This window comes from Artibeus jamaicensis, unplaced genomic scaffold (assembly GCF_021234435.1).
Source record: "Artibeus jamaicensis isolate MK-2021 breed Jamaican fruit bat unplaced genomic scaffold, CSHL_Jam_final scaffold_847, whole genome shotgun sequence".
Classification (NCBI taxonomy): domain Eukaryota; kingdom Metazoa; phylum Chordata; class Mammalia; order Chiroptera; family Phyllostomidae; genus Artibeus; species Artibeus jamaicensis.
This window is the reverse complement of record NW_026522057.1, coordinates 21,672,091-21,687,151: the sequence shown is the minus strand read 5'-3', so window position 1 is coordinate 21,687,151 and position 15,061 is coordinate 21,672,091. Positions and strand designations below refer to the sequence as shown.

Below are 15,061 nucleotides of genomic sequence, written 5' to 3'. Positions count from 1 at the left end.
TGCTGACCTCCCAGGCCACTTGAGTGGCCTCTTTTCTACGTGAATGTGGCCATGTTCCGATAAAGCTTGATTCACCGGAACAGGCAGCGGGTTGGTGTCTCCCGAGGGTCACTGGTTGCAGCCCCCTGGCCCAGAATGTCAGTGGTTCCTGCTGCAGGGCAAGCAGCTAGTGGAGAGTCCTGCTGGGACCACAGGGGCCGGGGGGGGGGGGGGCGGGCAGGAAGCACCGGGCCTTTCAGCACCCAGAGGAGGGGCGCGATTGGGCTGGTGGCCGGTGGCCCTTTCTTCGGCACAAGCAGGTTAGAGGCCTCTTAGAGGGTAAGCTGCCCCCCCCCTTCTGGGCCCCCAAGACTGACCAGTGATGAGAGGAGACACCTGGAGGTGAGAAAGGGGGAGCCCTGGCCTGGGGTGGGGTGCCAGGTGGGCAGCGTTTCCACCGGCCCTGGTTGGGTGGAAAGGAGACCTGGGCGGGCGGCCGGCCTCCCCCGGCCATCTCTGAGATCCCCTCTGGGCCAGCAGACACCCCATTTGGAAAACCAAGTGAGCTGTGTGTGGCTTGTCAGCACCGCCCCCAAAGGCAGCTGGGGCTGGGCCTCTGCCGCCTGCCTCCGCCCCCAGTGCTGCGCTCAGCTTCCCCAGTCTGCCTCGGGCACTGTGGTGCCTCGTGTCACTGCTTCTGCCCGGGGTGCCCGGGTGCCCAGCGGGACTCCCAAGATCTGGCTCCTGTGAGCAGGCTCCTGGCATGGGGAGGGGCCCTGGGGAGCCCGGAGGGAACTGAGGAATGAGGGGTGGGGGCTGCTGTGCCGTCGTTCCTGTGTACCCCCCTCCTCCCACCCGCCTCACCACTGGGCTTGGCGGGTTCACACAGGCCTTGTGCAAAGCCCTTTGGGCCTGGAGACAGACTTGTTATGCCTCTGGAGAAATGAGTCTGGATTTCTACCGCTGACTTCTCTTTTAATTAGATTCTGACAGCAGCACGCAGGCCTGGCAGGCTGCAAATTCAGGTGCAGCTTTGTGTGGTCCCAGGCCTCGCGGTTGCAGTGCGGTTTGGCGTCTGGAGGCAGAAATACTCCTTTTCTGCCGGAGCCCGGCAGGAATCTCAGTGCACACTTGGGAGCACACCCGCCTTCCCCACGGTGCGTGCGCTCGACCACTCATGTACAAATGTGCGAGCCGCCTTTGGAAAAACGTGGAGGAAGCACATTGGGCGCCCCTCCACCCTCCTCCCCATCCTCTCGTCCATCTATCCACCGAGGGCGGGCACTCTGGGGAGCTGGGCTGGGCCGCAGCGTCCCCTCTGTGACCGGGCTAGTGGCCCCTCGGGAGGTGTCCTGTTTGAACCAGGTGCCCTGCCTGTGTGGGAGCCCCCGGGAGGGCTGACTGTAGTGCAGGCTGGTTGAGGCAAATAACACCCCCCCACTCCCACCGGGGTCTCCCTGAGGGACCAGCCTCTCAAGAAAAGAGAACTTGGCGGGGCAGGGGGTGGGCGGTGTGAGAAAAGGGACAGGGATTAAGAAAAACAAACTCAGAGGACACTGCGGTAAATGTCCTCTGAGCGAGATGGGACGGAGGACGTAGAAGGTGAAGGGGGACACATGGTGACGGAAGGAGGCTTGACTTGGGTGGTGAACACACAGAACAGTGTACAGATGATGTTTTACAGAACTGTACACCTGAAACCTGTGTGATTTTATTAACCAGTGTCACCCCCAATAAATTCCATGAAAAGGAAAAGAGAGAGAGAGAGAACTGGGAGCCAGTACTGCCAGGGCTGTGGGCAGCAGATTTGGGGTGAAAGGCCAGGAAAATGGAAATTCTGTCCTTCCTGAGGCACTGCATGGGCTGGGCCTGGCTTTGTGGAGGCTGTGAGGTGTTTGGCCTCCTTTTCCAAATTCCAGAGGCTCCCTGGCTGAGCCTCCAGCACCTGGGCCTTCACCGCCGTGGGGGTGGGGTGCTAAGGAAAGAGGGACAGAGACCCCCCCTCCCTGGGAGCTCCTAGCGTGAGCCCGCAGTCTGAGGGAGGAAATAGCTCCCTGCCCTCTGAGTGTGCTGAGCCTTGTTGCGATGCCCCCTCCTTGCCCCCAGGGAGCCCCCACTTTGATGGGGACATGTGCCCCTGCCCTTGGTGAACTTCCTGTCTGACAGGGAGCTACAGCTACTGCTCTCGGGGTCCCCCCAGCACAGGGTAAGTGGCAGGGCCCTGTCTCCTCAGGGCAGGACACCTTTCCTCCTCTCCCCCCCTCCTCTGGGGGTCTTTGGCTTTGCGGCTGCCTCTGCCCCCAGGCCACGGAGCGCAGCCCTCAGGGACTGGCTTGGGGAAAGCAGTTTTGTTCGCCATCTCAACGTCTTGCCGTCCCGGGCTCTGCATTCGGATCAGGAATGGGATTCAAGTTCATTGGCTTGGCTCCCCTTGGAGGACGCCCTACCGCCACCAGCTTCTTTATCTCTGTGGGAAACCTCTTGGTGACTTGAGTCAGGATGGCCTTGGGGCTGAGGCTCTGGCTGGAGTGACTCTGCAGCGTGTCACTGCCACTTCTGTTCACTACACCCACTCGAGGGCCAGAACTCCAGCCTCCTGCCACACACAGCTGATGAACTGAGCTTCTTTCAAAGGTAAACCCAATCGTGTTGCTTACCAGCTCAGCCCCCTCCAGCACTCACACACAACCGAACTCTTGGCTGTGCATTGCAGGGGGACCTGGCATGGGCTGGCCTCTGCCCACCTCTCCCACCTCTGTCTTACTGCTGTGCCCCCAACACTGACCAGCGTTCTGTTTTTTCTCAAACCCGGCAAGCTCATTCCTGCCCCAGGGCCTTTGCACCTGCTATGTTCTCAGCCTGGAATGCTCTCCCTTCCCCACCTTATTATCCCAGGGTTGATTCCTTCACATTTTCCATGTCTGATTAAATGCTGCCTCCTAGAGAAACCTTCCCTGGCCACCCAATCCTAGTGGCCCCCAACATATTTTCTGGGCAGGGGTTACCGTTGTTCGGAGTGATCTTTATCTGCATTTCAGCTGTCTCTGCCCCGGGAACACACACTTCATGAGAGCGAGCCCCCGGACACTCGTTCATTACTGTCTTCCCAGCACCCAGACCCGTGCAGGCACAGAGTAGGAGCCCAGGGACACCTGACGAATGAATGAGACCGTGCCAGGAACCAGGCCTGGGCCGAGCTCCCCCTGACCCAGGTCTGCATGACCCTCACAGCAACTTCCACTTACACACAGGGAATTGAGGCCCAGGCCCGGGAAGTTACTGAGGACATGAGATTTGATAGCAGGTCCGATATCAAATACACGTTCTGTCCAGCATCGTCCTGCAGCTTTGGGCTTCTGTGCTCTTTACAGACAAAGTGGAGATGACAGGAAAGAGGAAGGGACACTCCCCAGACACTGCCCCTGGACCGGCCCTCAGGGATCAGGGCCTTCTCTCAAAACGTCTTCCTCCGGTTTTCTGCATTTACCACTATAACATTCACATTTCCCCACGTTCTCCCACAGTCCCTGTAAACGCCTTTGAATGGATGTGGAGCAGCCATTGTGTAGATGTGTCACTGACCCGACTGTCCCCTGTGACCGTGTATTTAGGTCGTTTCCAGTTCGCGTGCAGGACTTGTTTACATCCGAGTAACAACTCAGTGTCGCAGATGAGACCCCAGGGTCCGTGCGTTCTCTGTGTGGCCACGTGTTGCTGTGCTGAGCAGGGGGACAGATGGGCCTGAGGATCAGCGTCTGTGGTTGGAGCTCACGGTCCAGGGCAGAGGTTGCTGGGCAGGGCCACTGTGCTGCAGGCGGTGCCTGGCGGGGCCTCGGAGGATGGCATGCAAGGGGAAGTTCGGTGCGAGGGTGGGTGGGGTGCCTCATGGAAGGGGGACGTCACCCCAAAGGGGTGACAGAAGGCTGTTCCCAGGAGGGCACGTAACACATAAGTCCTGCTGAGGGCAGAGGTGTGGTCACGTGCTTCGTCCTGAGCATCCTTGTGGCCCAGGCTCTGGTTGGCCTGGGTGTGGGGAGGAAAGAGTGGAGGGCAAGCTGGGCCTGGAATGCCGAGTTAAAGAACTTGGACTTTGTTCTGCTGTGGATGCAAGTGCTGACTGTTTGTCTTCTCTTTTTTAAAAAAAAAAGCTTCTTTTTTTTAAGATGAAAATTATGTATACACCTACTTAAAAAATCAAATAGCATAGACTAGTTCCTCCCCAGTCCCGCTTCCTGGGAGAAAATACTTTCCGCTTGCTTCTGTTTTTAACTCACTGGCACTTTTCCTCAGGACTCAAACATGTCTGCTCGCCAGCTCCTGATTTATCCATTTCGGACGTTCGGGGTTGTCTCCCCACTGGGAGGGAGGAGGGTCTGGCTCACAGCGCCCACCTTCCTTCCCAATGGCTACGCTGGTTGCCTTCTACTCCATGTACTGCGTAGGCAGCTCCTCCCCCACTGACTTTCGGCTCTTTCCCTCGTGCACGGAGGTGTTCCAGAGCCAGTCCTGTCGACTCCCGAGAGCCAAGGGTGCGTGAATCTCTCTGTGCTCCTCATTCAGTGCTGTCGTGCGGGTGGCTTCAGATCGGCCCCCGTTAGCAGTATTTACACCACGGGAATTGGCAGACGTGACGCACCGGGACGCCCCTGTCGGTTAAACAGATACCGACACGCACTGCTGGGCCTCTGCCATTTCCTTCTAGCCTCAGCTGGTTCCGGCGCGGCCTCCAGGTGCGTGGTGGGCCCGGCCCAGCACCAACACCCCCCACTCTGTGTTGCAGCAAAGCTTCGAGGCGCACCAGGATGAGGCCGTGAGCGTGACGCACATGGTGAAGGCGGGCAGCGGCGTCTGGATGGCCTTCTCCTCCGGCTCCTCCATCCGCCTCTTCCACACGGAGACGCTGGAGCACCTGCAGGAGATCAACATCGCCACCAGGACCACCTTCCTCCTGCCGGGTGAGGCAGCTGCGGGGGCGTTGTCCAGGCCTGTGGAGGGAGGGAGGGAGCTGGTGTTTGTGGAGCACTTGCCACAGCCAGGTGGAGGTGCGTCCTGTCCAGCCCATGTCCTTAACCCGGTGACAGCCTTGGGTCGGCCTTGAAAATGGCCTCTGGGGGGAAAGTAGTGGTTTTAGAATTCAGACCCAGGCTCGTCATTTCAAAGCCCTTCTTGTTGTCACCGCTTGTCCCGCTCACCCGGTAGCACAGTGGGCTCGGGTTCCCGGGAAGTGAGGCTCTGAGCTCAGTGAGCTTTCCCGGTCACGCAGCCACTACAAAGCCACCTGGGTGGGAACCCAGGCCTGTCTCCACCTGCCACTCCTCAGGCTGGCGAAACAACCATTTCTGCCTCATCTCCTTCAGAACAAGGTGAAGGGAAAGAGAGAAGGCCAAGAAGGGGCTCTTACTTAGAGGTTTTTCTAAGAAAGGCAACTGCCCCTTTCAGTTCATTAGCTGGGATTTGGAGGTCGGGGGAGGTCCAAGGGCTTGGATAGCTTCCCCTTGGGGCCTGTGCTCCCACCTGCACAGCTGTTTGTGAGACGTGGTAGAGAGGGTTAGGTCAGAGCTCACGTAACACCCCGCCCCTGCCTTGTATCTGTTGAGGCCTCGGTGGAATTGGCCCCAGGTATCTCCCTTCCCATCTGCTGCCTGTGCCGCTGCCCAGACCCCTGCAGGCTGTGCAGGGGGAGCCAGGGCGGACACCTGGTCAGGGCCCACTCCTGTCTCCAGCCGGCCTTAGAGCAGTCCACGGAGCCAGCAGGCATCAGCTTGCCTTGCCTTCCTGCTTGGCCCGTCTTCCACCAGACAGACAGATTGACCCCTGGCTGGTCTGGGAGGACAGAGAAGCTCTGTCTTGTGTAAGCACTGCTGGCTGGACTGGTGTCAGCAGCTGGGAGAGACGAAGGGCCCTGGGGCTGGGGACACAGTGGGCGTGGCAGGCTGTGGGCCCAGCCAGGGGACTGGCCTCCCTGGGTTGTGCGGCTGGGTCAAGGGCAGGCACGCTAGCCAGCACTTCAGGGTCCGTGGGGCCTCAGTCTTACCCCAAAGGCCTGGTCCCAAACTCCAGATAGGGTGCCTGGAAATCACCCTGGCTCCTGCTTCCTCCTGGCTGGTCATGACTGTCCTAGAATCTGGGCTTGTGGCCACAGGGTCTAGTGGTTACTAACAACAAGGTCAATAACAAGTGGTGATGCTATAGGGTTATCTACTGTTCTGCCGTGAGCCCCACGGTGAGCTGGGTCCCAGGCGCTTTGCCTATGGGACCTCACTTCACCTTAACCCCACGAGGTGGGGGTTGGTCCCGCTGTGCAGGTACAGACGCTGAGGTTTGTTCGCCAGGGTCAGGAGGCTGGTCCGTGGTCTCATAGCCAGCCTGAGGCTGGACTGGGAGTCACAAAAGGTCAGACTCACTTCAGAGTCCCACTGTGAGTCAAGGGGCAAGAGAGGACTTCAGAGGTGGCCACAGTCCTGGCTGGACCACTGCTGGGTCTGGGGCAGGTCTGTTTGCCTCCGGGAGCCACTGGGCCCTCTGTGGGACCGGAAGTGGGCCTGGCTCTGGGTAAAGCCACCAGGCGTGGGAAGACACCTTGCTCAGGTGCCGGGTGTGGTAGGTACGCCAGGAGAAGAAATACCTTCCTGACATGTTCCCTAGGGACTGGCCGGGGCCTATGGAACCTGTGTTATGGGTCTTTTCTTTCTTTCTTTTCCTTTTCGCAGCTTTAGTTTTATTGTATTTCATAGGATTTAGCCATTATACAAAGCAAATCCATTTTAACTACGATAAATGTGTCTCTACATCACAAAAATAGTCCCACATTCATGCTGATAGCTAAATTATTGCAAGTTCGTGGAACAAGGAGAAACATGGGGAATCTCATGGGCCTTTCTCGTTCGGTCTCCTCTGTGCGGGGAGGGAGAGGAAGGATCACGGCTGTCCGGTGGCCAGCGGCTGGATTTGCAGACAGATCCAGCCGCAGGTGGAGAAACGGCAGCTCCCCCCGGCCCAGCTCCGACTCGCTGTGGGTGTTTAACGTGTCTTCACGCCCACCGACTGACTGGTTCTGTGCAGCTCCCCTTTCAAAGGGAAGCGGGTTCATCAGCGTGATGACTATTTCCAAGCCAGGTAAACTGAGGCCCAGGAGGTTCAATGGCCTGCGGTCTCACCGCCGACGAGGCTGGAGCCAGCATGTGAATCGTACCTCTCTCACACTTGTACCTGGCAGTGTCCCCTTCTCTGGGCCTCAGTTTCCCCCTCTCTACAATGAGGGGCTGAGGTTTGAGTCAGGGCTTGGCCGGGCCATGTAGGGCAGACCAGGGTCTGGAAGGGGCAGCCCCACTGGGGACCTGGCTGTGCCGCCATTCAGCCCTGTGACTGGGAGCAAGTGAGGAACCTCTCTCGTCCTTGGTCCCTGCCTCTCAGGGAGGTGTGGGGCTGAGGGGAAGCGGTCCCTGGCTCAAGTAAGTCTCAGGTCCCGATGGTACGTCATCACATGGGCCCTTTTTGGCCACGCATCTCTGGAGGGGCTCCTTGAGCAGCCCCCACCCTCTGAGTCTCTGCCCGTCCCACCTCACCAGCTACGTCAGCGCAGACAGGAGCCGCCCTTCTGCTTGCTGGAGCTCTTTGGGGCTGGCCCTGGCCGTGTTCGGGGCAGAGTCTGAGGTTCAGAGTGTAGGGCTTCCCGGAGGCCCCCAGGAGTTCCTGCCCTGGGCCCCTCCAGCTTCACTCCCAGGCCTGACTGTTCCTAACCCCCAAACCCGAGGGGAGCTGGGCCTCAAATCCACCCCAGCCTGTGCCTCAGCCGCAGAGCAGCAGGGCAGGGCCCTTAAATTCTGTATTAGCAATATTTAAAAAAGGCTTTTAAGTATTTTTCTTCCCCCACACCAGCAAATGAAATAATTGCATAATTAGTAAAAATTTGTTCCTCCTTTAAGCGTGGGTTTTTTTTTTTTTTTTAAGGGAACGTTAAAAATTTATCACACTTGCTTCCCCGACCCCTGTCTCCCACTCATGTACCCGGCTGGTATTAATGCATTTTTGAATCTAAACTCCCTCCTCCTCTTAACCAGACAGGTCATTAATAAAATGTTCTCCGAGAGCCTGAGCTTTTTAAAGTTGTATATCTCCAGATAGATGGCTTGGGTGAGTTGCACACTGCCGCATTAAGTCTCTGTGATAAAATATTTATCCACCATTAGAATTTTTTTCCTCGGACTGTTTGTGAAGTGCCTCGCTCCATTCCTCTAGGCGGACGGGGGAGGGGCAAGGGCCCGGGAATGAGGCCTGAGATGAAGTCATTTCTCAATTCCAGCATCTCGTCTGGTCCTTTGCTGCCTTCCTTTCCCTTGCAGGGGTTCGCCCGTCTGGCGGTGGAGGGGTGGGGGGCCGCGAGGACGCAGGGGCAACAGGAAGTGGTCTCCTCCTGGTCTCCAGGGCCCCTCGGGGCTCTGGAAAAGTGAGTGAGGCACCGAGATGAAAAATTTGCCATCGTTCTCTCCCTTGGCCTTATTGTTTTCGCAGGTTTATGGCTCTGGTGGAGCTGGTCTGAAGACATTAGAGTGTAGGTCCTTTTAATAATTATAGCTGTTACTCTAATAGCCTCCATTTATTGATTGTATATGAAGGCTAAGAGCTGTACGCAACTGTGTGTATATATATATTATACCTCATATATGCTGTATATATTCTAATAATCATAAAACCGAGCAAGGTAGATTTGTAATATTCATCGATCAGTGAAAGTGACTTATTAATTCAAACAGTAAGTGACATCAACACCCATGTCCTTTTTCACTTTCTGCATTCATTCACTCGCTTGTTAGCTCGCAGAGACTTTTTGAGTGTCCGCCAGGGAGCCGGGGCGTTGACTTTGAGCACATGGATAAGTCCCTGCCCTCATGAAGCTTCCATTTGACGGCAAACAGTCGTTAAACAAAGGGACGGACGGTGAGGGCAGTTGTAGACCTTGGCCAGGGCCGGGAGGGAAGACCTTGGGAGTGAGAGGGAGCTCTCGGCCCGAGCTGCTTGCTGTGGTTTCCTGAGGGCCGGGGGGCCATTGTGCACTGGGAGGTGTCCTAGTAGTTGGAGCCTGCACCGTCTGCAGTGACACAGGTGTGGGGCAGAGTCCCGCCGCTGCCACTGCTTGTGAATTAGTCTATTGTCAAGTGATGAACTGGCTGTTTTTCCCAATGTGGTTTGTGTTTCTCTGGAATCAACACTATGAACATGACTTTCTCAGTTTGCGTCATGTCCCCAGACTCATGTATCCCACTGCCTGCTGGCAGCTCCCCTTGGCTGTCGGCTGTGCCTCTCACACAACACGTCTGGTAGAGAACTTGGCCTTCCACCCCAAGCCTGCGCCTCCCCCATCTCAGTCAATGGCACTGCCATGTCCCCAGCTGCTGGAGACAAAACCCTCGGAGTCTTCCTTGATTCCTCTCCTTTTCTCTCCTCCTGCTCTAGTCTGGAAGAGGTCTGTCGTTCTGCTTCAAAACAGACCTCGAACCTGCTGGCTTCTCGTTTTCTCCTTGTCACCACTGTGTCCTGGCCCCCACCACCTCGCCTCCTCTCCCCTCCTCATCACACTGCTAAAATGCTCCTCTGGAATGAGTCTCTCACTCACCTGCTTAGACCTTCTGGTAGCTTCTCATCACACCCAGAATGAACAGTCACAGTCCTGACCTGTCCACCCTCCTGGCCTCCCTCCGGTCACCTCGAGCTTGCCCACATTCCCCAGGCTGCACTGGCTTCAGTCTGCTCTGCTGACCCGCTGAGCTCATTCCTGTCGCAGGGCCTTTGCACATGCTGGCTCCTGGGCTTCTGCTCAGGTCTCAGTGTGGTTGCCTCCTCTTTGTCCTCCTGGTCTCAAATCTTCCTGGAAGTGGACTGAGGCGTGAAACCCCGGGAGTCTACCCCCTGCCCCACTCTTCCCATAACCCATGCGGATCTTCTGCCTGATGTTTATGTCCCTCGTCCATGTTTTCACCTCCCCTTTCCCCTCTCCAGTGCTGCACTGGTATGGTAGACACTACTAAAATAAAATGAAGCGAGAAAATGAGTGCCCCTGTCCCACTAGCCACATTTGAAGTGCTCAGTAGTCACGTGTGGTTAATGGCTACATAATTGGGTGGCTTGGTAGAGACTGTTAGCATCAGGCCAGAAAGTTCTAGAATGTTTGCTCCTCAAGAGTAGAACTATGTGCGTGCAGCTCCCACTGTGCCTCCAGCTCTGAGTGCAGAGTCCGGCACACAGTAGGTCCTCAGGGATGCCCCAGGGTGGTGAGCGAATGGATCAGTGCCGGTACAGCACACAGCATTAGACAAGGCTGTGTGAGCCCCAAGATAGGAAACCCTGCTTCCTGGGTGACTGCAGAGCCCCACTGTCCCCCGGAGACTGTTCACTCTGCAAGGGCGGCCCTCGCACCTGCCTACGCGCGTGGCCCTGAAGCCATCTGCGTAAGAGCGGAGAGGCAACTGTAATAAGCAGAGGCCTGAGCGAGGCCCTTCACCCTGCACTCACCAGCTGGGAGAACTCTTTGGACCTTAACATCGTCCTCTGGAAAATGGGTGTGACATCTGTCCTGCAGGCCTCTCCGACGTTGCAGGGCTGGCGTCAGAGCAGAGCTAGCACAGGGGTGCTGCCGACACTCCAAAGCAGGACTTTCCTCAAAGTGCGGTCCTGGACCGGCTGCTTTGGTGCCACCTGGGAACTTGCTGGAAGCGCAGGTTGGAGGCCTCACCCCTCGGGGTTGGCCCTGGGTGGTGAGCCCTCCTGTGGCCCCGATGCCGCCTGGGGTGGGGCCCGCTGCTCCCAGCGTCATTTCACGTGTCACGTGGTGGTGTTACTGCCGAGATATGGGGCAGGAGTTGGAATTTCCTTTGAGGGGAGAGTCAGCTCCTCTTGGTGGGGCAGAAATATTCAGGCAAGAAGTGATCAAGACAGCCCTCTGCAGAGGCAGGGGTCCGCTCCTGGCGTTTGCCTCCTGCCCACTCTCACTGACCGGAATTGTAAGCAGTGGAGCAGCAGCGACAAAGGCAGCCAGCAGCGACAAAGGCAGCCAGCACCCGCCTGTGCACACCCTGTGCCCAGCACTGGCTTAAGTGAGCGACACTCATCGACCCATTTCATCCTCAGGGCAAGGCCATGAACGTCCTCGCTGTCCGCTCTGGCACGTGAGGAACCCGTGGCACAGGGAGGTTTAGGGACTGGCCCTGGGTCACGTAGCCAGGAGGTGGTAGAGCTGGGTCTGAATGTGGCGTCTGGGCCTGGAGCGCTGCTCCAGCCGCTGCGGTGTAGCCCACACCGTTCTTCCTCCCTGTAAAGAGCAGCTCGACCCTGCCTGCCGTCGCATTTTTCTGCAGTGGAGAGACAGCACCCAGGGGACAGCCAACAAGAATAATGTGGGCCGACATCAAAAACACGCTCGTTCCTGGCACTGAGTCGTCCATTTCCCTCTCGGCCCGGGGACTGCAGGGCACACTGAGCCCTCCCTGGAGGAAGGGCCCGCCTGGGCAAAATGTCAAGCCCCCCGGCTGGAAATTCAGGGGCTGTGATAGTTTGCCAATTCCCCCCCTGCTTCTTGGATCTACCCCGGCCCCTCTCCACGCATCCTGTCTGTGCCAACACCCTCCCCGCCCTCAGACCCCCACCTTCCCAGGCCTCCCTGGTCTTACTGCCCAGGTGGCTGGTTGTGACCCTGGTGTGGGCTGCCCAGGGTCTGCCCTTTGTGCCAGAGGACACAGCCCCTATGTGTGGGAACAGACAGGGGCCAGCACTGTGCCCTATGGCATTGCCCCACGGAATCCTTGCAGCAGCCCCGAGTTCCATGGGAGGAAACCGAGGCTGGGTGAGGGGAGCGCTAACTCGGGGACCCAGGGGCCGGACCCCAGCCCTGTCAGCCTCCCAAGCCCTGGATCTGAACCACACCCTATCCAGCCTCCCGCTCGTCTCCTGGGCGGAGCCTGGACTCTACCATGTCTTCAGTTCGAGGTGGCCTGGAGCCTACTGCTGTCCCTGGGATGGTGTGCTGCTCACACTGGCCCCTCTCTCTGCAGGCCAGAAGCACCTGTGTGTCACCAGCCTCCTGATCTGCCAGGGTCTGCTCTGGGTGGGCACCGACCAGGGCGTCATTGTCCTGCTGCCTGTGCCTCGGCTGGAAGGCATCCCGAAGATCACAGGTGAGGTTCTGGGAGTCGGCTGCAGACGGCGGGGCCGGGGGGCGGGGGAGGTGGGACGGTGAATCAGGCCCAGATGTGTCAGCGGCATTTCCCACAGTCCCCCAACTTTTTTCTGAGTCTCCAGTTCCCAGCCTGGCCAATGGGCACAGCAGTGAATATTGGCTGAGACTCCTGATTGGCTGATGGCAGAGGCTCTGCCGGGCCCCTTCTGCTCCCCTCCCTGCACAGCAGCTTCAGAATGTGCAGGCTCCAGAGACAGAAACAGCCGAGGGCCCTTGGGGTGGGGGCCGGGTGCAAACGTGTGTGTGCACGGAGTGGGGGTGGCTCTGTTCTGACCGGTGGCACTGGGGCCCAGGCGGGTGAGGGCGGGGTCAGGAGGACCCCAGGGCCCTGGGCCTCTCTCTGCTTCTCAGAGAGTGAGACAAAGTGGCCGGAGAGTGGGGGTGAGTGGGGGGAGGAGCCCTGACGGCAGGCCAGCGCTGGCCAGATCTCGAGCTCTCCGCTAAAGAAGTCTCTCGATTCTGCGATTTCCTGCTTTCGTCAGATAGGTCGTGTTGTCCTTCCCAGGCCGGGTCCTGGGCTTGCGGGGATGTACCAGGCACAGCCCCTGCCTCCAAAGTGTGGCAGTCTGCTGAGGGCAGCTGCAGTCCAGGGTGGCAGGTGCTGAGGTGGGTGGCCTGGGGACTGCGGCTCAGAGGCAGGAGCGGTCAGCTCTCCAGGGGTGAATTGCAGAAGGATGTGCGGTGGAGGGGCCGGAGCTGGGCTTCCAAGGATGAGTCACAGAGTTACGTGTCTGGCAAAGGGACTTCAGGTGGAGGCAATGACTTGGGAAAGGCAGGGAGCTGCAGGCCCTTTCACCCTGAGCTTCCCCGGGGTGGTTTTGAGGCCACTCCTGCCCTCCTGCTGCGAAGGAAGAGGCCCTGGAACACGGGAGAGCCTGACCCAGACCCTTGGCTCTCCAGCAAGGTTCCAATGTAGATTGCAGTTACCCAAAACAAACAAACAAATAAACCCGCAACCAGAAGGTTCTCCCAGAGATGTGTGTGTGCGCTTCACGTAAAGCTCTGGACCTTTGGGCCCCTTCTCTCTTCCCCATTTCCGCAGGGAAGGGCATGGTCTCCCTCAACGGTCACTGTGGGCCTGTGACCTTCCTGGCTGTGGCTACCAGCATCTTGGCCCTCGACATCCTGCGGAGTGACCAGGAAGAGGCGGAGGAGGACAGGCCAGACGGGCAGGCTCCTGAGCCGGCACCCGCACCCCCCAGTCACGTGGGCCGAGAGCTGACCCGCAAGAAGGGCATTCTCCTGCAGTACCGCCTGCGCTCCACCGCCCACCTCCCGGGCCCGCTGCTCTCTGTGCGGGAGCCCGTGCCCGCCGACAGCTCGGCCCTGGAGCACAGTGAGGAGGACGGCTCCATCTACGAGATGGCCGATGACCCCGACGTCTGGGTGCGCAGCCGGCCCTGCGCCCGCGATGCCCACCGCAAGGAGATCTGCTCCGTGGCCATTATCTCGGGTGGTCAGGGCTACCGGAACTTCGGCAGCGCCTCGGGTGTTGGTGGGAGGCCGGCCCCTGGGGAGACGGACAGCACCCTCCTCATCTGGCAGGTGCCCCTGACGCTATAGCCGCCGCCCAGGGCCACAGCTGCAGCCACGCCGGGCCCTCGGGCCCTCCAAGGTCCCCCAGGGAGTGCAGATGGAATCGCCTTTCAGGGACCTGCACGGGGCCGTGAGGCCGGCCCTGGGTCTCTAGTAGCTGTCTTGGCAGAGCAGAGAAAAACCTCTTCTTTTTTAGGGGAAAAAAAAACTTAGAGTGTTCGGGGAAGGGGGCTAGGTTTGTGGAAAGGAAAGACTCCTCTGGAGGAAATGGCCTTTTAAAACACAAAACACAAAACCTCACAACTGCCTGGCAAGCCCCGCGCCTCCCGCCTGGGCCGAGCGGGGCTCAGAGGCGGCCACGCGCCCCTCCTGGAGGAGAGTGAGTGGGCTGGTGTGTGAATATATATAAATACGTATATATGGTGTATATTATCTGTGTGTAAATAAAGTCTGTACATATTGGAGCCGTGGGAGATGCTGGAATAAAGGGCAAGGATAACGCAGTTCTTGGATGGAGGGGCTTTTTCTTGGTGGGATGTGACGGGTGGGACACGGAGGGACACGGAGGGCTGCTGTCACCATTGGGGGGTCGCTCTGAGGCAGGAGTGACACCGCCCTCAGTAGGCAGGACCGAGGCCAGGCACCGGAAGGGCCTGTGACAGGAACAGGCCCCAGCACTGTGCTGTGTGAGGTGGTCGTCATTGGTCACAAATGAGTTTACTTTTTTAAATTAATGAATTAAAACTCAATTAAAGGACAGATTCAGTTTCCCAGTCTTCTGAGCTGCATTCCCAGGGCGGCTTGAAGAGCCCCACAAGGTGAGGGCCACAGTATTGAACACGGAGGTGACTTTCTATCATCCCAGAAAGTTCCCTTCTGCTCAGCAAGGGGCTCCTGGGAGTTTCTTTTCTCAATATGTTTTTTGGGGGAAAAAAAGGCTGGCTCCCAGCTCTGCAGTGATAAGAAGGCAGGCGGACTTGGCTTTGCCAACCTGGGAGAGCAGGAGGCTGAGGGCTTCCCCGTGTGGAAGGCGGGCCTGGGGCTGTTGCTGTGGGCCACAGAGCGAGGGGGGCAGGGCTGAGGTCTAGGTGGTGGGAGCAGAGCCCAGGCTGTGGTGGGGATCGGCAGGGGGGGCTGCCCAGGGCCCCGGCTTCCCTCATCCGGCTCAGTCTCCATCCTTCTATCTCTAGAGCTGCCTGCACGGAAATCAAAACAAAACAAAACAAAACACCAAAACCCAAACCCACCACCCAAAAGGGAAGTGTTTTCTCCCCCTTCCCACTCATCCACCTCTCTCTCGTCTGTCTGCGTATCTGT

The 15,061-nt window shown here is 58.3% G+C and overlaps 1 protein-coding gene across 10 annotated transcripts in view; it reads left to right on the top strand.

The window, feature by feature from the left end:
• ARHGEF10L (Rho guanine nucleotide exchange factor 10 like) overlaps positions 1-14,247 on the top strand; it is a 137,537-nt gene extending 123,290 nt beyond the window's left edge. For all 10 annotated transcript variants that reach the window (XM_053660203.1, XM_053660200.1, XM_053660202.1 and 7 more), the window contains 3 exons: positions 4,760-4,934; positions 12,024-12,146; positions 13,251-14,247. In XM_053660203.1, the coding sequence (XP_053516178.1) occupies positions 4,760-4,934; positions 12,024-12,146; positions 13,251-13,771 (819 nt within the window). In that variant the 3' untranslated portion in view covers positions 13,772-14,247. The remainder of the gene's footprint in view (positions 1-4,759; positions 4,935-12,023; positions 12,147-13,250) is intronic.
• Positions 14,248-15,061: the final 814 nt, after the last annotated feature.